This window comes from Lissotriton helveticus, chromosome 10 (assembly GCF_964261635.1).
Source record: "Lissotriton helveticus chromosome 10, aLisHel1.1, whole genome shotgun sequence".
Lineage (NCBI taxonomy): Eukaryota > Metazoa > Chordata > Amphibia > Caudata > Salamandridae > Lissotriton > Lissotriton helveticus.
Genome location: NC_136071.1, coordinates 73,296,046 through 73,319,538, shown reverse-complemented (window position 1 = coordinate 73,319,538; position 23,493 = coordinate 73,296,046). Strand labels below are relative to the sequence as shown.

The 23,493-nt window shown below is 45.7% G+C and overlaps 1 protein-coding gene across 1 annotated transcript in view; it reads left to right on the top strand.

Annotated features, from left to right (window-relative positions):
• Positions 1-23,493, top strand: part of USP11 (ubiquitin specific peptidase 11) — a 452,733-nt gene that overhangs the window by 399,511 nt on the left and 29,729 nt on the right. Inside the window, exons 17-18 of the mRNA XM_078664784.1 lie at positions 21,383-21,495; positions 22,028-22,177. Coding sequence (XP_078520910.1) covers positions 21,383-21,495; positions 22,028-22,177 — 263 coding nt within the window. The remainder of the gene's footprint in view (positions 1-21,382; positions 21,496-22,027; positions 22,178-23,493) is intronic.

Sequence of the window (23,493 nt, the reverse complement as noted above, 5' to 3'; positions counted from 1 at the left end):
AAACGAAGATATTGGATATGGCTTACGATGGCGAATCGTTGTTTGGCAAGCACATCGATGAGGCCCTAGAAGCAATTAAAACCGATACAGACACAGCAAGATATTTGGGCTCCCTACAATATACATGTTGAACATTGAGGCGCTAAGGGGCGTGGGTATTCCTCTAGAGGAGGTTACCATCAGCAGAACAGGCAGTACCAGCCCCAATATAGGCAGAACTATCAATCATCCTATCGCCAATCCAATACGGCTGGTTTCTCTCGCCAGGGAGGTAGAAAGCGATCCCAGAATCAAGGGCGAGACTCTAGCAGGAAGCAGTGATCTCAGCAGGGCGCCATTCACACCTTTTCCCCTTTCCGTGGGCTCGAAAACTTCAACATTTGTGGACAGATGGCGAGAAATCACCTCCGATCAATGGGTTCTGGACCTAGTGAAAAACGGTCATACCCAAGAATTCGTCACTAAGCCGCCTACCACTCCGCCCAGGGGAACCCCTCCCCCTCAACTTCACTTATTGTTCAAAGAAGCTTGTTTAATGCTCCTCAAGAACGCCATAGAGGAGGTCCCAGTACATCAGAGACGGACAGGTTTCTATTCTCGTTTTTTCCTAATCAAAAAGAAATCAGGAGAATGGCGACCAATCCTGGATCTTCGCAACCTGAACAGATTCCTCAAAAAACAAGAATTTCGCATGGTCACTCTCTCAGAGATCTTAGGTTGCCTAAACGAGGGAGATTTTCTGGCTTCTGCGGACATGGAAGATGCTTACTTCCATATCCCAATCCATCCCAAACATTGCAAGTATCTCCGCTTCACTGTGGGTGGAGCCCACTATCAGTTCAAAGTGCTCCCGTTTGGGCTGAAATCTGCTCCAAGGATCTTCACGAAATGCCTAGCTCCTGTGGCGGCAGCATTGCGATTCTGGGGAATCCAAGTATTCCCGTACTTGGACGATTGGTTAATAAAAGGTCCTTCGGAGCAATCGGTCAGGACTTCCATTGCAACGTGCCAACATCTCTTCAAGTCTCTGGGGCTGATTGTGTACAAAAGCAAATCCCAGTTACGTCCGATGCAAATTCTTCCTTTCCTTGGGGCTTGTCTGCTCACGGTACAGTGCAAAGCATTCTTATCACAAGAAAGACAGCTTAGTCTTCAGAAGCGAGCACTTCGGGTCTCAAAAAGAAAGTCAGTTTCGGTCCGCATGTTCTCCTCACTCCTGGGGATGTGCTCTTCGGCCATAAACCTCGTCCCCTTGGCAAGACTCAAAATGAGACCCCTGCAGGAAGAACTGCACCTTCAGTGACAACAAGCTGTAGGTTCCTTAAGCGACATCATCAAGGTCACACCGCGTATGGGAAATGCTCTGCTGGTGGACACAGAGAGTCAACTTGGTAAAAGGACTCACGTTCTTGAAAGGTTCGAGATTTTGTTTTGACCACAGATGCCTCCATGGAAGGATGGGGAGGTCATTTCCAAGATTTGCAGATATGACAAATGGGCTCAGCAGTACAGACAACAACACATCAACAGTCTAGAATTGCGAGCAATTTTTCTATCCCTGCAAGCGTTCCTGCCAAAGATTGCCGGCTCATCAGTGCTGGTTCGGACAGATAATACCACCAGCATGTTTTATGTAAACAAGCAAGGAGGGACCAGATTGGCAACTCTGTCAAGAGAGGCTCAAGAGTTGTAGGAATGGTTGACCCTACACAACATAATGCTCAGGGCGGAGCATGTCAGAGGCCTCAACAACACCCTGGCGGACACACTCAGCAGGTCCCTCTCAGACTGTCATGAGTGGGAACTAGAACACACTCAAGTGAGCAGGATATTCTGGACTTGGGGCAAACCTACGTTGGACTTGTTTGCAACGAAACACAACAAGAAATGCCGATATTACACCAGCAGATATCCGCAACCGGGGTCAAGAGGGAATGCCCTGTCCATGCGATGGGATTTGTGCCTACGCTTTTCCCCCCCAATACCTCTAATCCCGAGAGTGTTACGCAAGATTAAATTGGAAAGCTGCCGTATCATCCTGATTGCACCCCGATGGCCACGTCAGTACTGGTTTCAGGAGCTTCTTTTGTTGTCCCAGTACCAGCCAATCCGTCTTCTTCCAACATCCACAATGCTTTCGAGGAACAACGGACAGGTGGTTCACCCAGATCCTCAGTCTTTAAATTTACACGCATGGCTCCTGATTTCCTAGAGTTCAAGGACCTCAACATACCTCAGGATTGTTGTGACATCTTAGCCAAATCACGCGCTCAAAGCACAATTAAGACTTATTGTCTTAAATGGAAGAGGTTTTGCTGTTGGTGTGAGAATAACAAGGTTCATCCAACAGAAGCTCCTGCGGAACACATTCTTTCCTATCTACTGCATCTAGCGAGATCGGACTCACTTTCTCATTGGTTAAAGTCCATTTAGCCGCACTATCCAGATTCAGAAAAAGTGCTGCACGGCCTTCCTTATGTTCATCTTCATTAATTAAACAATTCATGAGAGGTCTTTTCCGGGCATTTCCTCTGATATGACCCCCTCCTCCAGAATGGGAGCTGATCACAGTCCTCACATCCTTTTGAGCCCATCCACAAGGCCGAGCTCAAATTTCTCACATTAAAAGTCACTTTACTTCTAGCTATAACATCTGCCAGTAGAGTAGGTGAAATTCAGGCCTTTACAATAAAGGAACCATTTTTACATTTCTCTCAGGATTATGTGACCCTAAGAAGTAATCCTACATTTATACCTAAGGTACAGTCACAATTTCACCTCAATGAGCCGATTATGTTACGGACTTTCTTTCCAAATCCTTCTACACCAGCAGAGAGAGCATTACATTATCTTGATATCAAAAGATGCTTAAAATTCTATCTACAAAGAACAAACACAATTAGCAAATCTGACCAATTGTTTGTGGCCTACGGTCAAGTCACTTTGGGAACTGCAGTCACAAAGGCCACGATTGCCCGTTGGATAGCGCCTACGATCCATTTGTCAGGACAAGGCTAACAGGCCATTGCCAAGGAAGGTCAAGGCCCACTCTACAAGAACTGTGGCAGCGTCAACAGCTTTATTCGCCGGAGTGACAGTAGAAAACATCTGTCGTGCTGCTACATGGAAAAATGTCCACACCTTCACTAGACATTACTGTCTTCAATCTGCATGTCAAGAGGATTCAACAGTTGGACAGGCTGTCCTACGCCACCTTTTTTGTGACACCATTCTCAGGTGCCCTTTTTAAAAAAAATGTTATTTATAATTGTCTTTGATCCTGTATATATGTTTATATATATATATATATATATGTCGAGTGAACAAGCGGCGTTCGCGCGGCGAAACGCGTCTCTGACTTTTGGGCGAATAAATATTTGAAGCACCAATACCGGGTCCGTGTCCTATTTGCTGGCATTGCGTGAATGAAGACGTGGCGGCCAATCTGACAGGATTCTTTGAGATATATATATATATATATATATATATATATATATATATATGTGGCTTACATGTTCATGTATTAACATTTCTAAACATGCCTCTTTTCTGAGCACTAATGTATTATATTAAAGGTTTTTTTTTTTCATGCCTCTATTAACAGATGATGGATGCAACTGGGAGTGTATCCTCACAGGTCTCCCTCAATCCGCAACCGACTGTATACGTTATATACTGCTTGCTACTCTGATTCAGGTAAATCTATGAAAGATACCCCAATACTGGATAAGAAAACAAGTTACTTACCTGTAACTACAGTTATCCAGTATTGGTATCTTTCATAGATTCACATGCACCCACCCTCCTCCCGGGAGAGTCAGTTCTCTGTTTTGGGATACTTATTTCCCACTTGTGCCAACGAAAATCTGAGGAGCACTGGCTCTGCAGAGAGGGTGCTGATAGCTGATTGGTTGTACCAAACGTTCTTTTAGCATAATGATGTAGATAGGCTACTAAGATTTGGGCCTCAGGCATTTTCAGGTCTCGTGGCGTTTACCGCGGGAAATCGCGGTCTCGCCAGAGACCTATTGTCAGCGGGTCAGCTTCCCAGAAGACAAGAGCTGGCCATGCGCATGGGATCGGAGCGGGCCACGCGCGCGCGAATGCGCTCGCTGTGGCCATCTCCTGTCTCCTGGAAAGCGCAAACATACACAGCCACACCTGCCCCTGCTTACGCATGCGCACACACAGACACACACACAAGCGCACATACACTCACGCACACACAGAGACCCCCCCCCCGCCGTCGCACACATACACATACGCACACATACACACACAAGCGCACCGAGACCCCCCTGCGGCCCCCCCTACAACTAAGGCCCACTTACCGCCACTCCGGACTTCGCGGGGCTCTCCCTCGGGCATGGGAGCCCCGCGTCACCACTGCTCCTCGGGCCAGGCACTCCGTGGGCGCGGGTTTCGTGCAGAAGACGGAAGTCCCGCCCCCACAATAGGTTTCGTTTTTATGAGTGTGCGCGCACGTCTTGTTTGTCTATTCTGCCAATCGGTGTGAGTGTATGTTAAGTGGTGTCGGTGTTACAGTGGCCCGTGACTGAGTAATGGGACATGGGCACCAAAACTTGTTGTCTGGTTGTTACTGAAGTTGGCAAGTGGAAAAAGTGGATGCCAAACAGTGACAAGATCGCGCCCAATCACCGCCTGTTATCACAAACTCGTCTCCTAAGATGGATGTTGCCTCACCCTTTGAAAGAAAGACCCCCAGCTCTGGACAAAACTCTAGTCTGGTGGGACCTGAAGACACCTGGTAGCTGGAAGCAACCGTGACTCTGGCCTGTAATATTATTATTATTTTTTTTGTAGCTTTTCCTTTTTGCGTTACTTCTTCAGCAACAAAGCAGAAGTTGCGCGAGGCAGCATCACCGCCTCCGCTGTGGTCGGCGACACAGGAAGTGGTGAGACACGTATCGCTCTCGTTGCGACGACAATGGGGACTGGGGGCGACCTCAGACACGGAAGAGAGAGCCAGCAAACCTAAGGTAAATCAGAGGGCGGCGTGACACAACGGCCCGAGCCTGGGGTGTGGAGAGGGCAAGCGCCCCACTGGGCGGTGAGGCGCCTTCTTTGAAGGCCAGGGGCAGTGCGGCTTGCTCCAGACGTCGAAGTGAGTGCACCGAGAAGGAAGCATGGAGCCCACCCGGAGGACGCTGTGAGGAAGGTAACAAAAAAAGGGAAGAGATTTAGGGAAGCCCGGGGGATAGCTCGGGAGGTTGAGAGGTTGCTGCGTGATCTGTGTGTGAACTGCAGCTTACCGCGTAAAGTCCATTTAGGAGCCTGTGACAGTACAGTTCGTGATGTGTGATATGTACAGAGTACATATTAATTGTTATTGACAGCAGGGGTCTGTAGGATACACTACAAAAAGGGCTGCAGTGTGTGCATAGATAAAGCAAAGGGCTGTATTGAGGGCAAGCCCTTGGGCGGTGCGACCGGGGCCACCGCACCGGGCGCCGACTTCAGGTGGGCGCGCCGTGTTTACAAGTATATAATATGGTTTTAAAAGCACCTGTATATTGTTTGTGCAAAGGGCGCTCTGGCAAAATGGCGGTGAAGTTGTAGGGTGGAAGGGCTGTATTTTCACGACCTCAACTTTACTAGGAAAAAAACCCGATCGATTTCTTACCAGTGACTGTTAAATCCCCTCGGGTAATGCACGTCGTCCATGCAGTCCAGTGTACATTTCACCTGCTCTACATCATCTGGAATTTCCTAAGAGTATTTGTTTTGCTAGATGAAGTGTTTCTGTAGATTGTTTTCGTGCAGCATTGCACTCTTTCTTGTGTGTTGTATTCTGTGAACGGCGACGCCTCTAGGTGTCTGGGTGAGATCAGGCTATGGGTGGGGGTTCGTGACGGGAGAAAAGTGGTGCGAAGAGCAGAACGGGAGCGAATTTGACACACTGAAGATCTCTACCCCTTCCACAGACCTTAGTAATGTTTAACTCGCAGTCTCATATTTTCAGACATGCCTGCTCCTTTCACACGGTCGCCTGGTGAAAAGCTGATATTACACAGTGAAACAAATTATGAGCTGGAAACACTTTAGCAGAGTGGATTTCCAGCGTCTGTTTGGAGGCTCTGCTCATTACAGGGTGGGAAACCTCCCTAAGCATTGGCCGACAACCATACACGGTTTCTTTTTTTTTGGGTGGTGGTTTTGTGGGCGAGTCGAAGTACCTCAACTTTTGATTGGCATTAAGCCCTGCTCCTGCTAAAGAATGGTGAAATTTAGTTAGAAGTTGCCAGGTCTGTATGTTCAAAATTAAAACATTTTCACTTCTAAATACGCCCAATACTATCATTTTTACCCATTTGTCTGATCCAGCTAACAAGCGTTGGCAAAGCCAATAGGTCTGGCTTTTTCAGGCTTATGTTTGTTGTTATATGATATGTCTGGATGCAATAAAACAAAACTCACAGACAAGCAAATACTATTTAGGAGCCACAGTGTGTCCACATGCTTTAAACTCCGCCCTTAATTTCATAGGCCACACCTCTCTTGTAGAGCAGTCGTAGTTTTGCTTCTTTGCCCACAGTCCTTTCAGAGTCCCACCACCTTTTGCATCCTACTTAAAGCCCTGGCTGTAGGGGAAGGGCAGCAGTAGGGGATAGTTCTACAAAGGTGCATGGTGCAAAGGCTGTAGTGTGTACCAGGGTGTGGCGGACGGTTTCAGTGTGTACTGTTACTGAGGTAGGTCTGTAGCCTGGGGTGTAGCATGAACAGTCTGCTATTGATATGTCCCTGTAGCTCTTTCAGCTGTCTGTGGATGGGGGAGGTGGTGGGGGATTGCTTTCTAAACAATTCCAATTGTTGATGTATTACTGATACTTTATTCGGATAGGTCTCCCAGTGATGATGTATTACTGATCCTGTGTTTGAATAGGTCACCCAGTGATGAAGTGTTATTGATATTGTGCTCAGATAGGTCTTCCTCGTATGCGTGCTGAAGTGGAGATAGGCACGGGTACGTGCAGCAAGGATCTCAGCATCCGTAAGCTGTGTCAGACCTGACGTTGAAGCAGCGCATTAAGATTCTGTGTAAGCGCCTCTTGCCGTTTCCCGCCCCTCTGTCGTTCTTTTTCAATTTAGCACCTAATGGCACCTGTCCTGACGTCAGACCCTTTTGTTGTCCCTTTTGTTGTCACACGATCTAACCATTGGTTTAATCTAAACTTTTCTCTTCCTCTGAGGATTGAGCACACCTGCGGACTGTGTACTGACTGAATGCATTTACCATCTACGATATGATGGATTTTGCATTTGGACTACTGACGTGGAGAAAAAAAATTTACTTTCCTTCTAAATTCGACCATGTGGCTTCTTTAGGCAGACTTAATTCGGTAAATGTACAGAGTGATGCAGAAACAGTAACAAATCTGCTTCTGCTTGACACCCCTCCCTTCCAAGGAGTTGGGCAGCTCTCAGAGGCAACGTGATGATTTTTGCTGATAAAATGGGTAAGCAACAGCTAACCATTCACAAACAATGTTTATATACCAATTGCAAATAAAAAGAAAAAATTAATGCAAAGCATTGTCATTTACAATGCCAGTAACTCAAACTTTAATGCTGCGAGACCTATTGCATTGTACATGCTTGTTTCTTTAGGTCCTACTACTGTTATTTACCTTTGGCACTGCTATTTTTATTTACCGTGGGACTCCCGACTCGGCGACGGGGAATGATTCAGGCATGAATACCAATACTGGATAACTGTAGTTACAGGTAAGTAACTTGTTTTCTTCCCCTAAAAACTCAGATTTCTATGGCAGGGTGTGATAGTCTTCAGGCAGAGCTCTGCGCTAATCATTCAATGACTTTATCCTTACACTTTTAATGGTCTAAACCAGGACTGAGCCAGCCCTGCCTTCAGCTTTCAGAGTAGTGCAAGTTGTTTTTAGAGAAAATTTCTCTTTCTGGGCCAGAGAGACGTCTCGTCTATCCTCAGCTGTCACCAGGGCTCAAGGAGAGCAGATATCTCTGTTTAAGTCCTGTTCATCCTGTGGTCAAAAGAACATTTATACTGATGACCCACACAATGAATGTATGTTTGAGGCACGTGCGCTGTAGATGTACATGCTTTGTATGCTCCTACCATCTAGTGTTGGGGCCGGAAGTTTGCAAGTTGTTTTTGTTTGAAGAATTCTTTCCAGTCGTGAGGTAAGGTGATTCCTCCTTTTGGTGATAGAGCGCATGGGCATTGACTTCATTGTTAGTTTGTTTTTTTCCGTCATTGGGTTCGGACGTGTTATGCTGGGCTCCGGTTCGAAACAGTTCTTCGGGTTCCCATCGGTGCGCAATCCACTCTACCCTCAATGGTTTTGTTTCGTATGCATTTCCTACTTCTCCGCCTATTGCTTCGGTCAACGAATCCTTCATTTTCGATTGAAAATTTTATCGGCGGCCTTCAGGCCTGACTGCTTCGGTCCGGTCTTCTGTCGATGGAATGGACTCCATTTAAATGCTGTCCTGTGTGCCAAGCTAGGTACCCTTACACCGACTCACATAAAGTGTGTAACTTGTGCTTGTCTCCGGAGCACAAAGACGACTACTGCGACACTTTTAAATTGTTTCGGTCTAAAAAGACTCTTCGGGATCGACTGGCTTGACATCGTGAAATGCAACGTCAGAATATTCAATACACTCCGGATATCTTCGGTAAAGAATCCGAGCATGAGAATGGAGAAGATGCCCATGCGCACTATAGTCTAGGGGAGGAGTCACCTATCTCGTGATACTTCGAAGACTCTTCCAAGACAACAAAGAGCAATCATCCGGAACCAACACTAGGCGGCGATCTATGCACAGATATGAATGTCAGCAGCCCTACATGCCAAGAACAGATGCATACTGGTAAGTAGCATATTCCTTCTAACTCTTATATAAAATGTGCCCTAGATGCTGCTGACACCCCTGCTAGGGAGATAAATACCAGCATTCTCTTCAGAAGGCATGCTTGGCTTCAGATTTTAAACCTGAGGTACAACAATCCATTTTAAACACCCCTTTTGACAAAGAACACCTGTTTGGTCTTGTAGTCGACCAATCCCTAGAAAAAATGAAATAAGATACCGAAGTGACATAGTCCATGGGAGCGCTCCAGCCCCCATTAAGTAGAGGCTTATTTTGACAGAGGAAGGTTTAAAGCCACATCCTCAGACCCAAATGCGTCAACTTACAAAAACAATACCCAATCCCCTCCCTCTAGAGGTTTTTATAGAGGAGGGTATAGTGGAAATAATTCCAAAGGTAGGGGTAGAGGAGCCTCAACACACAACACCCCTTCCTCTAACAAACAGTGACTTGACCACACTTTTCCCCGATCACTTCACACCTGTTGGGGCAAGACTTCAACAGTTTTCCCCAATTTGGCAATCCAGAACAACCGACAAATGGGTGATCGACATTATCCATCATGGTTATTGCCTGGAGCTTACCACCAATCTTCCAAACATTCCACCTCGCACTTACAAACTGTCGTCAGACTACTTACAGTTACTCATTCAAGAGGTGCAATTCTTCTTACAGAAAGGAGCTATAGAACTAGTTCCGTTACACTACCAAGGTTCAGTTTTTTTTCTCTATTTCCTAATTCCCAAAAAGGACAGCTCCTTAAGACCCATTCTGGATCTCAGAATGTTAAACCAGTACATAGTCTCAGAACATTTTCATATGGTAACACTTCAACAGGTGCTTCCGCTTCTACAGCAAGTTGATTTTATGTCCACACTGGACTTAAAAGATGCATACTTTCACATTCCCATACATCCAGCTCATTGCAAATTCCTCCGATTTGTGATAGTAGGCAAATACTACCAGTTCAAAGTACTTCCATTCGGAGTAACTACTGCCCCAAGAGTATTCACAAAATATCTTAGCAGTACTGGCAGCTCATCTCAGAAGACAAAAGATCCACTTCTTCCCGTAACTAGACGACTGGCTCATCAAAGCCAGCAAACACCAAAAGTGCCTACAACACACTCAGATCACGCTAGACTTACTACACCGGTTGGCCTTCACAGTAAACGCATCAAAGTCTCACCTGCAGCCTTCACAGATACAATCTTATCTGGGAGCCACTCTTGACACTCAAAAAGCTCTAGCCTCTCATAATATAGCCAGAATTCTCAAAATTCAAGCTCTATTACTCCAGTTTCAGGCGAACCAAAAATTACCAGCCAGAACCTTCATGCAATTGCTAGGGATGATGGTATCATGCATAGCACTAGTGCCTCATGTAAGACTACACATGCGTCCCCTACAAGAATGCTTAGCACGTCAGTGGAATCAATCACAGGGTCAATTGACAGATTTGGTGTTGGTAGACAGCCACACCCATCGCTCTCTGCAGTGGTGGAATCCACAAAATGTATCAAAAGGGCGGTCCTTCATCGACTCTATTCCACAGATTGTTACAACAGCAAATGCATCTCTATCATGTTGGGGTGCACATCTTCAAGATTACCCAATTCGGGGTCTCTGGGAAACCAAGCACAAACATCCATACATCAACTATCTAGACCTTCAAGCAGTATTCCTAGCACTCAAAGGTTTCCAGTTTCACAGCATATGCAAAGTTGTCTTAGTCCGCACGTACAACATGAAAGCTATGTACTATAAACAAAACCGGGGGGGGCACTCTCTCCAACTGTCACACCTCTCTCAGACCATTTGCAGTTGGACAATCCATCACAGAATTCTTCTCCTGTCAGAACACCTTCCAGGGGTGAACAATCAGATTGCCGACCTCCTCATCAGAAGAAGACATCAAGTACACGAGTGGGAACTTCATCCCCAAGTTCTCCTTCAATATTTTCAAGAATGGAGATTCCCACAAATAGATCTATTCACCACAGTGGACAACGCTAAATGCCCAAACTTCGCTTCCAGGTTCCCACACTCTCTCTTCAAAGGCAATGCCCTATGGATGAATTGATCAGGGATATTTGCCTACTCTTTTCCACCTTTCCCACTCCTTCCGTTTCTGGTTCGGAAGCGCAGGCAAACATCACAAACTGATTCTAGTAGCCCCTAGTGGGCTCGTCAACCTTGGTTCACCACACTGTTAGAACTGTCAGTGGTTCCACATCAAAAGCTGCATCTCAACTCCAGCCTTCTCACACAGAGCCATGGAGAAACCAGGCACCCAAAGGAGCTCAATTTAGTGATTTGGCTCTTGAAATCATAGACTTTGGATATTTAAATCTGCCACCAGACTGTATGCATATCTTAAAAGAAGCAAGAAATCCAACCACCAGAGCTTGTTATGCAGCAAAATGGAAACGTTTTGTTATCTATTGTGATAAAAATGATTCCATTAGATGCTGCCATTCAAAACATGGTTTCCTTCTGCATCTACAACATTCTAGTCAAGCTTATTCATCTATTAGATTGCACCTTGCAGCTGTCGCTACATATTTGCAAAACAGCACTTATCCTTGTTCAAAGTTCCTGTGTGTGGAAGGCTTAAAAAGAGTTATTCTACCCAGAATACCTCCGGCACCAGTGTGGAATGTTAACATTGTACTTACAAGACTCATGGGTCCACTCTTTGAACCTTTACGCAAATGTCCTTTACAGTTCCTTTCATGGAAGGTTACCTTCCTCATTGCAATCACTTCATTAAGGTGAGTTGGTGAGCTACAAGCATTAACTTTAGAAGAACCCTTCTTTCAGCTTCATAAAGATAGGGTAGTTCTTCACACCAATCCTACATTTCTCTGCTTTTTACATTAACCGATCAGTTGAGTTACCCGTGTTCTTCCCTCAACCGGACTTTACACTGAACAAGGGAAAGTCATGCACAGAACCTTGCACAAAACTCCAGTTCTTGGGAGCTATACCAGACATACATGTGGGGAAGCATTACCCTCGACAGGAAGACTAGAAAAACAACAATCCATGTCAAAGACCTTCTCTGGCAAACAGTCTGTCTGATAATGCATATCCCTTTTGGACTTGAAGTCTTATTGCATAAGTCTTTATGCTATTGCAGGCTCAGTATGAGACCCGTCCAGCAGAACTGGATAGTCAATGACAAGTGCACAGCACGTGGGACAACACAGTCCAGATCTCAAGAATGTTAAAGTAAGCTCTATTATAGTGATGGATCTCTATGAATCGTAAGACAGGACTCCCATTCCTTCCTCCATTGCATAGAGTGGTACTTTCAGCAGATGCCTCCCTGGAAGGCTGCGGAGCGCACATGCAGGAACTTACTACCAAAGGTCTTCGGTTGGATGCAGAAAAGAAACTCCACATAAACATCCTGGAGCTCTGAGAAATAAGACTGGATCTCCAAGCGCTCCTCTCAAGGGTGGCAGGTCAAGCAGTCCTCATAAGAACAGAAAACACAACATGGATGTTTTACATCAACCAAGGAGGAACAAGGTCCCAGCCCCTTTCTGCATAGGCGCAGCCAATGTGGGACTGGGTCATCTCACATCAAATGGAGGTTGCCGTGGATCATCTTCCTGGACAGCAAAAAGGTCATGCCAACGCATTCAGTCGAATGTTTACAGACTGTCGCAAATGAGAACTCCACTAAGTGGATTACATCTTCCACAAATGGGGTCAACCAACGCTGGATAGGTTTGCTACCTAAAACCATATGAAATGCTGGTATTATGCCAACAGGTTTTGGCAACAAGAGTCCAAGGACAAAGCGGTCTTCTGTCTTCTCATAGACCTGCAATACAGATTCTGAGGGTCTGGCCCATGTTTTTGCAACAAGCCACATGGTTCACAAATAGTGAAGGCATCCTGACAGTAACATGTTTATTTTCTGTAAGAAAAATATTAAACACACTCCTTGATGTTGAGCTAGTGAAAAAAAAAAGATGAGGTTTGGCAAGATTTCCAGTGAGAAATAAAGTAAAAACGGCTAGCTCTGTGACCTAGGATCTTGTTACCAGTAACCAGAAAGAAGAACTAACCTTTTACCTGTGGACGTGATGGAATACAGAAGGTACAGTGAGCCCCTTAAGGGCACAGTGCCCGTTTTGGCTAACATTTCCCTCCTTTCCCTTTCCTTTTAAAAAGAAAGGTTGGTGAAAGGTCTTCTCCTGTCACTTATTTAGTGACTGTTTTATTAGAATGGATGCTTTATAAACAATTAAAAAATAAATTCAATGTGTTCTTTTTTCGCCTTGCTTAGCCTAGGTGAACCTAGCTGATACCTGTGCTGTCGTTCTGCCACATGTAAAGCCCAAATCATAGCTGTCTGGGTTAATAACCGGCATGGAGATTTTCCCCATAAAATCCTCTTTTGGTCTCAACCCTGCCTTCTGTTCCTCTACTGAAAGAAAATATATATATTTAAAGTATGGAAGCAGTCACCCACTTATGGTTGGCATGCTTCTTCATGGAGCCCTTCATCACATTGTGGAATGTTTCACCAAAATGTGCTACAACCATGAAAAGGCTGGTGCTCTTGAGGTGGAGACAGCAGTGTCTATCCACTGGAGTGACTGTGTGGGTCTTAATGACCTTGTGTGAGGATGTTATATGAATGTGAGAAAGGGCCCCATGAAGAAGCATGCCACCTGGGTGGGGGAGGGCTTACATCCTTAACATTGTTTTACAAGAGCTGTAGTATGAGATTCTGCTACTTGTAGATTCCCTGGCACCCCAAACTCGTGTTACTCCATTTGAAGAAGAAAATGTGCCCAGTTGTACTTTTTTCCCGTCTATCCCCCTTAGTCTGCTATATACTGCTTTCTATCTGTCATCTTTAAACTTGTCATTCTAAGATGCATATAACCTCCTAAGAACAGTGGCTTCCTGGTCACAGAAAGTGGTGGTGTTACCTCTTTAAACAGCATGACCGAGGTAAAGGATGGTTGAAGTGCGAAGGGGGTGATCAACTAGAAAAACAAGTAGTGATATAATATCCACTTTATTGATCCCAAAAGTCCAGAATTAGGAGTGTTGAATAAAATACTGTGCATTGTCTGCATCAGTAGTCTTGGGATAAGACCTGTGGTGTAAGCCTGTTTTGCTTGGTGGATAGTGGAACACTACGTCTTCTGTATACTGAGATTGTGATTACAGAGGAAGATTGCTCCACTCCCGCCCCCAATGACCCTGTAGCTCTTGACATTTTTCACAAGGCCTGCAGCTGAAAAGCATGGCTGATTATCATACCAGGCCCATTGCACATGTGGATAATTAAAGTAATAGTCTGTTAAAGCCATTACACTGTGTAAATCCCTTCATCTCGTATAGTACCTCACTATATAGAAAAATCGACCAACACCAGATTCTACTTTGTCAAGCAGATAACCACAATTAAAGGTAGAACATTCCAGCCCTTTTAACAATATCAGTTATCTCTCCATGCCCCATCTCTCGAAGGCACACCTGCAAGAACTGCTCTGTTGAAGACCTATCTAATCATTAAGTCCCTTGCCCCAGAGTGAAGCAATACTTGAATGTCAAACCTTCACTTTTCAGTTGAATCTTGCGACAATCAGTGAAAACTAGTCTTAGCCTACCATTACTCATATGTCCCAAAAAGCATGGATGTCCTTGCCAGCTACGTTCCCAACAATCTCTCCATCTTCTTCTCAAAGTCGTGGAACGATCTATGGCATTGGCAAGTGCAAGAAATTGACCACCATAATCTCTCCAAGCCTTTTTAATCAGGCTTATGCTCTTGCTCTGTCACATTCACTGCAGCTATCTACATCAATTATGTCTTAAGGATCACTGATAAAAATACATTTTGTGACATGATCCTCCATAATCTTTCTGCAGTATTTAACACTGTTGATTAATAACTGCTTAGTAATATCCCCTAGTCTTCAAAGGCATCATTCATATCATTGGTTGTTTACTTCCCTCCTAGCAAAGTGACATTCTGTCCAGGGGCACTTCTGTAGATCACTTTTAATATGTCCTACGCCTTCTCAAAAAGGTGAAATTCTTGCAACAATTATCTTTAGTCTGTAAATGTAAACATAGCACTACTTGCCAAACAAAATCTTATGCAAAGAGTTTATCCTCAACAGTATCAGCAGCCTTCAACCACAGATAACCAGTATGTGTTCTCCCCATTCCTTTTCACCAGCGCAAAATTGTTTGCCACTCATTTAAAGACAATATCTGAGATGTGGAGGCTTTTGCTGAACCTCTGATGCCAAATCAGGCCCTTTCCCATGGCCTAGCTCATAAGCCCTGTTGCATCTACTATCACCCCCACGGAAAATGTTCTTCTCACTGCTGCCTGTCTCAGCACAATCACATCACTCCTGTCCTCCGCTGTCTCCCACGTCCGCCTACGTTAATAAAGAAAGCTATCCACACCTAACTCCACATCTCTGGCCACACATGCTACCTGCTGCACCAGCATAATAAAATCTCAGAAAAAATATTTTGATTATCTTCCGCTTGCAGTAAGAAAGACAGTGGCCTTTGCATTAATAATGTCCATATTGGACAACTGCAATAGTTTGTATGCAGATGCCACCAAACAAACTGTTCAGAAATTGCAGGTGGTACAACATGCGGCTGTCAGGCTTGTGTTGAAACTGCCTCTACGCTTATTGACTGCAGAGGCTCTTAAAGCTCTTAACTGGTTGCAGGTGCCTAAGAGGGTTCTTTTTTAAATTCTTCTGTTCGCATTCAGAGCCAATAGAGCGCTAGGTCCAAAATATCTAACTTCAAGAGGCACATCCTTAGCTGTCTTAGGGACCAAGGCTTAGAATCCACTCCCCAGCGATTGATTTATTGAATCTTATTCCATTTTTAGAAAACAGCGTAAGACTTAGATCTTCACTGCCTCAGATGCGCTCATTCGGTGATGCTTCCTCTTCTCTTTCTCTCTGGTCATTTACGTGTCATGGATCCTTGCTTTTACCACTCAGCGCCAGGATGCTCCTTTGGGAGGGACAGTTCACGCTTTATAAATTAAAAAAAAAATTAACCGTGATGTCTCCAAGGCACGGAAAGAGAAGACAGTCTTTGCCTTCTAAGCCACCAACATCTATAGCAACTACTAACTTCTGAGAATTTTTCCTGCACTTTTGTCCTCGACAAGAAAGCTTGAAGCATTATGTTTCTCCCCAAACCTCGCCCCTCATTTAGGACTTCATTGTAAAAATGGTTGCTTTTTTCTGTTCATTGTGCTATTGTAAAACTGGTTGGAGCTAGCTTCATTACTGGGATTTTGCTTCTTTATCATGGAATCTCTCCTACAGAAACTCTCTTCTTCCCCTCCGGGCTAACTGTATTATATAAGTAGCCACAATAAAGTTAATTAAAATAATCATGATCCCAAGCCTACCATGGCCCATTATTTGAAAATATTTCAGCCATTGCTGGCATTAATTTAATCTTAACATCACCATTTCTCTTTTAAATTTCTGTAATTTAACGTAGTCTTTGGTTTTGGAGGTAGGAATTCTGCTTATGTCCATACTCTTAACCCCCTCCCTCATTCTTAGTCCACCTTTGGCTCATAAAAAGTTCTTTATCTGATAGAGAGGTCTAGCCCCAGGTTCCATACCTTGGAATTATCCCCAGGCACCAGACTGGATCTGGAAAATTTTCATGAGCAGTACCCCTGTGAGCCACTTATTGGCCTCAAACAGCTCTACGTGATGTTTTATGCACCGGAAAGGACATGCGCTACCCCAGTTCACTGACATCAGTTGTTTTCTTTCTATGCCAGCCAGTGCGGATCCATAGAAAGCTACACCTAAGTCAATTTTTGACTAACTTTTTTCTATGTTTTGTCGAGTCTTTTGGAGGTTTTTCCCCTCCTGGTGTGACAGGGATGTCCTTCCAGAAGGCCGGCTTTAGGCCCTGCTGTGCCTGTCACCACATGATGTCGGTGCAACCCAGCATCCTGTATGCCTTTGGTTCCTTGAGCATCTCCACGATCCAATGATCTGCTCCAGTTGCCACAGCATGAAGGCCTTATGGGAGCGATCCCTCAAGCTCCTGGTGGCTCGATGTTGCATCGATCCAGGTTTTGGTTGAAAGGAAGGTCCCTCGCGCGGTCACGGAGTCAGAGATCCTAGTCACACTAAAAGTCATTTGGTCATTTGGGTAAGTCCTGCAAGAAGTAATCGAAGAGGTCTTCAACTTCTACTTGTCCATCGGCTGTCGAGATGAGGGAGCGTAGACATTCAAGGCATGGCTCTGCGGTTGCGCCAGTGCCTGGGCTGTCTCTGCACCTCCCCGAATTTCCAGTAGCCAAAGCGATCACCACCCAATTAAGAGAATTTTATGAGGCTATGCACCTTATATTTGGGTGGCCCATTCCCTCTGGCACGCCTTTTGGCCTTGCTGTTTCAGGATGGGACCTACATGATCCATTCCGGCGCAAGTCGGGGCCCTGGGATCCACAGCTGGATTGACCAGCACCAGTTGTACCACCTTGACCTTTCTGGATGCCGATCTTGATGTTCCCTGCACCGCAGTCAATTTTCTGATCCCTTACTCTAACACAGAACCAGATGGGCATAACCCAACGCAATCTCTGGACCCGGAGCCGTATTCTTATGGGGTAGGACTCGGGGAGGAATGAGAGGGGTCGCTGCACCCTGAAGAATACCAGTATGACACTAACCAGGACTGGGGTGAGGATGGCAGTTAAGACGAATGTTCTCCAAAGAACTTGGTGATCCAACCCGCCACTTTCCACGTAAATTCTGGAGCATTCCCAAAAGCACCACCAGATCAGGAATTAAAGAGGCTGGACACTGCGGTCTGAGATAACTGCACGCCGTTTGGGCCGCTATCCTCATGCTCTGTAGGATACAGTTGAGCAGGTGCTGCCAACTGTCCCCGAGGAGACCCGGGCTGTACTGTCCCAGGCTGTTGCCGATGGGAGGGATACAGCTAAGTTTACCACTAGATGTTTACTTGACACCACGGCTCACTGGGCAGATCGGTTTCGTCGATAGTGGACTTTCGGCGTCATGCCTGGTTGAGGACGACTGGCTTTTCTGGGGATATCCAAGCGTCGCTTATGGACATGCCCTTTGATGGGTCCCGACTTTTCAGAGACCAGGCAGATTCAGCGCTGGAGCACTTTAAAGACAGCAGGGCTGCCAGGTCCATGAGCCTTTCCGTGCCCCCTAGTCACCTACAATCACCCTTTCTCTACTTAAGAGACCACGAAAGGGGTTTCCAACCACGTCTGTACCCACCCAGCCACCGCGGCTCGCAGGCTTCACAGCCTTCACAGCCTCTGCGTTGCCAAGTACAAAGCACTTACAGACCTTGTGGGTCAGGCAGCCACCGGTCAGACCAGTCCACACCTCCCCGGCAGCTAAAGCCTCCAAACCCTTATAGCCCACCCCCTTATTATGGGCACCCAGTGGGCAGAAGGATCTGCCATCAACCGCACCACTGACAGGGTATCAAATCAGACCAATGAGTTTGGCAGATTATTTGGAGAAGGTACTGCCTCCCCTCCACCTATGCCACTTGTTTGCGACAGGCTGACGGAGGGCCATTTTTCTCTGCTCCGTCGGGAAGTGATGGCTCTCTTGTTTAAGGTGGGGCATGGGAATGGTGCTGATACCAGAAGTAGGTTGGTGTTGCTATTTCCTCTACTTTCTGGTGCCCAAGAAGAACTAAGGCCTTCGTCCTATCCTAGATCTGCGTCCTCTCAATTTCTTCCTCAAGAGGGTGAAGTTCAAAATGCTTAAGCTCGCTCCAGTCTTGTCTGCCCTGTAAATGGCAGACTGGATGGTAGCGTTGGACTTCCAGGATGCATATTTCCGTCCGGCCTGCTCACGTGCGTTCCCTGCGGTTCACGGTGGGCCACAAGCCATTTCAGTTAACTATGCTCCCTTTTGGCCTCATCAGCACCCCTCGGGTTTTCACCAAGGTGATGTTTGCAGCTCATCCGTGTGATCAAGGGTGCCAGTCTCCTCCTATCTCAACGACTAAATGTTGAAGACGGGCTTTCCCCAGGTTGTTGTCGCTCCATCTCCAGACAAATGCGGAACTCCTGCATTCACTCCCTCTCATACGCTCCCTTTCATCGGAGCAGTTCTAGAGACAGTGCAGCTTTGGACCTATCCTCCTGAATGGTTAGTCCAGGATATTCAGGGTATTATACAGATATTTCAGCCTCTATCCTGGATTTTGGGGAGACTGAGGTTGCTGGGCCTCATACCTCCTGCATCCTGTTTGTGACACATGCCCTCTGACATATGTGGACTCTGCACTGGGATCTGAAGTGCCAATGTTCACAGCATCAGGGAAAGCTCTCTGACCATGCTCCAGTTCTTGGTGGGAACTGCACAAGATCTGCAGTGGTGGTTAACAAACTGCTATTGGGTCTGCGGCAGACCCATCTCCCTTCCCCAACCAGATCTGATCATAGTGACAGATGCATTACTCCTGGGATGGGACAGCCATGTGGAAGAGGCGGAGATCAGTGGTCTCTTTTCTCTGGCGGAATCTGGACTCCCATCAACCTTTTAGAGACCAGGTGATTCGGCTGGCATTGAAAGCCTTTTTACGCTCCTTCAGGCGGAGGCAGGTGCAGGAGTTCATGGACCACACAACCGCCATGTGGTACTGTAACAAACTGGCTGGGGTGGAACCGTTGTCAAGAGGGCACATGACTGGAACAGCAGGACATTTCCCTGATGGTTCACCACCTGACAGGCTCTCTGAACTCCAGGGTGAACTAAGCCGAAGATGCCTAGTAGATCACAAATGATCAAGAAGATCAGGAACGACTGGGCCCAAGTCATCCTTTAGGTTCTGGATTCGATATTTTGAGCATGGCCATCGGTCCTCCTATCAGGCTGCCCCCTCAAGAGGATCTTCTGTGCAGCAACAGGGGTGGGTTCTCCACACAAACCTGTCAACACATTGCCTTCTTGCTTGGAGATTGAGCAGCACCAATTGACAGCCTTCGGCCTTGCGCAGTACGCAATGTTATTCTGGCAGCCTGGCGTCCCTCACCAAAACGGTATGCACCTGCCATTGGGGCAAGTTTGTGGCATAGTGTATAGAAATGCAGCTTTTTAAAATTCTTTCCAATGCCCAGCAGGGCTCTGCTCTGGGCACCTTAAGGTGTTCTCTTTCCGCTATTTCAGCTGTTGCCTGACCACCTATCCCTCTTCAAATCCCCTATTGTACATAGATTCTTGAAAGGTTTCAACATATGTTTCCACCTTCTCCCTTTATCATGCCTCAGTGTGACCTTAATCTCACCCTGATGTTCCTGACGTGTGCTCCCTTGAGCAACTGTCCTCTCAGGCAATAACATCTGCCCAGAGAGGAAGTGAGCTTCAGGCTTTGTCATCCAAGCCTCCATATCTAAATAATACCCAGCCAAGCTGGTTCTACGAACTGGAGATTCCTTTCTACCAGTGGTCACTATTTCATTTAGGCCAGTCCATCACTCTGCCTACTTGTAGTCCACATCCCTCTAAGCAAGAGGAGCAACTTTACCAACTAGACCCAAAAAGAGCATTGTTGTTCTACCTTGATCGTACGAAAGACTTCCGGGTGGACAACCATCTCTTGCTGGGGTATATTGGAGCGAAAATGGGAAATGCTGTGCAAAAACGGACCATCTCCCGATGGATCATGCTCTGCATTAAAATCTGCTATGCATTAGCCAAGGAGCAACTCCCTAAGGGTTTGCATGCTTATTTCACCAGAGCCAAAGCGGCAACCACTGCATTAGCATGCAGAGCCTGGTCCTGGACATATGCCATGCTGCAATGTGAGCTTCCTAGCAGACATTCACAAAACACTGCTACCTGTACAGTCAGGTGTGTCGGGATGGGCACTTTGCCCGTTCGATCCTGCAGGACTATTGGGTATGAGATTGTTTCGCAGACTCACCATCGGGGAGGTATTGCTTGGGTAAGGTAAGGAATCTGTGTCTAGAAGTCTCTATCAGATGGACAAATTGTTTACCTTCGGTAAAGCCCTATCTGGTAGAGACTATCTAGATGCTGAGTCCTTACTGACCCACCCATCCTACCTGCACTGCGGATGGATTTCTACGGACAGAGCTTTCACCTTTCAGGACTCTAACTTAACACACATGTTCTTTGTGGCTCAGTGTTCCTGGTTTGTAAAGTCACGAAAAGTAACTTACGTCAGTGCACTGAGGTGGTGCCTACATAGGCACCACGGAGGTCTCTTCTGACTACGCCACTCAGAGCCGATTGCCAACTACCGGTGTGCAGGGTTACTACTCATTAAAAATTTCCAGATCCAGTCTGATGCCTGAGGATAATTCTAAGGTAAGGAACCTGCTGCTAGGTAGAATCTCTACCAGATAAGGCATTACCTCAGGTAAGTAACTTGCCCCTCAGGTTTAGTCTTGCAATCCTTTTTCTTCAGCAAACCTTCTCTTGCACTCTTTTTGCAGCGGTACATTAAACACGACTGTATGGGGTACATGGTAAGGAAGCATCCTGTGAAACTGAAGGAGTGCATAGACCTCTTCACCACGGTCGAGACCCTGGAAGAAGAGAATCCATGGTAATTATTGACTTGAAAACACATCTCCATTTATACTGAGATGCCTTAAGTGCTAGTTTCTTCGATGTTCCCTTCGCGCCTTCCATCCTATCATATTTTCCTCTTGTATGTTTCTGTTCCTACTGTGTAATTTTAAGTGGTTTAAGTAATACAACATTTGCCATAGCTTTGTTACTTGGAACACTATCTTTGTTTCCAATAGCACTGTCCTAATACTCTAATTCTCGCATATTTAGGAATTTCCCTTCCCTTGTTCTAGTTTCCTCTGATCATTTTATTATGCTTTACCCATTCCCTTTAATCTGCATGTGATCCTTCATAATCTTCATTTTCATTTTTTCTGATCTGAATGTCAAGTTCTATGGTCTTAATTTCTCTAAAGCAATTTTCTTGCTTTCGTCTACAGCAGTTCTTGTTTTTATTCTTTCTGTCCCTTTCCCATGATCCATTTACATTTTAATCTGAGGATAGCTGCATGCACTTTTCAATTGCATCATCCAATAATTATCCTAACTTATCTGACCTCACATAGGTACTGTCCGACCTGTAAGAAACATCAGTTGGCTACCAAAAAGCTTGACTTGTGGTCATTACCGGAAGTTCTCATCATCCACCTAAAACGATTTGCCTACACCAAGTTCTCTCGAGAAAAACTGGACACCCTTGTGGAGTTTCCTATTCGGTAAGTGGGGAAGAATATTGAGAATACTGTATTAACATTTAAGATTGCAAATCAGCAGAGTCAATTTTGCAGAGAGGAATATAAGACAAATCATCAGAAAGGAATCTGGAAAGAACTTTGAAATGTAAACAGCTAGACATATCAGGAATACATCAGTCTGTGCAGTTTCTGGGCATGGTTCTAAGATGTATGACCAATTCAGTGGTCACAGTTTACAGAGTTTCCATAGAAGGCACATTTGTGACTGTAATGGATCTTTTCCAGCTCAACAAGGCAAATTCTGGTATGGGGTAATTGGGTATATTTTGATAGGAAGATGGGGTGGTATAAGAATTGACTTTGGTCAAGGAGGGGCAAGTTACACTGGGGACGCAGCACACAGACTCACTCAAGGTAAGGTTGATGACCTGTGTGGCAAATGTACCAACGCAAAGTAACACAAGGAAATTAATAGCTCACACTCTTAAAAGCTTGCTCATAACCACGTCAATTGCGTGTATGTAGAATGGAGGTTATGGGGTAGGTGGGTTGACATAGGCTTTAGTGCAAAACAGTACCAATACCAAAGCATCCGGAGGAGACAAAAGGGTTGAGGGTGTGGCCCAATAATGTGAACAAGTCAGCTGAGGGGACAAACAATGCAATTTGAACAGCCTGGACTGAAATGTGTAACAGTTCAGAAGTCCAAACAGATTGGGTAATTTTTCTAGATCTTCGGGGTCTTCTTAATTGGACCTTTAGTGGTGTGGTATACTTTGTGCAGGCTACTTGAGTCCTCCTTCTTGGTGTTAGATTGTAGGAGCTGCTTTGCTACATACATAGAACTAGGTGGGCAAGAAAGGTGTAGCCTAAGCTCTCATGGTGATAGCACAGTAATAGAAGGTTAGGTAGGGAGAGCTTAAACGGGCAACCCCCAAGCCAGGCCACCATATTTTGCTCACTAAAGTAGTCTATGTTCTTCTTTATGTTCACAACCATTCCTCACTTTCCTCTACAGCACATGGGCAGTGAAAACTTGCTGGTACTAAAGTGATAATAGGATCTGTATGTGAGCTGGGACGTGCATGACCAGGGTGTCATCTCAGCTACATTCAAATGTAGCCCACAATGTCTCATTTCCTGTGTTCACATTCTCCCCTTGCTGTCTTCTATTGACATTTTGCCTTGGCTATGCAGACGTGCATAGCTGGTGGGTGGAGGGCCATGCAGCACATAATGGCAGTTGCTAATGCAGCCTGGAAACAAAGGCCATCACCTCCCATAGGAGACCATCTATGAATCTCCCAGTAGGGTGATGGGGTCTGTGGGTGAAGGCA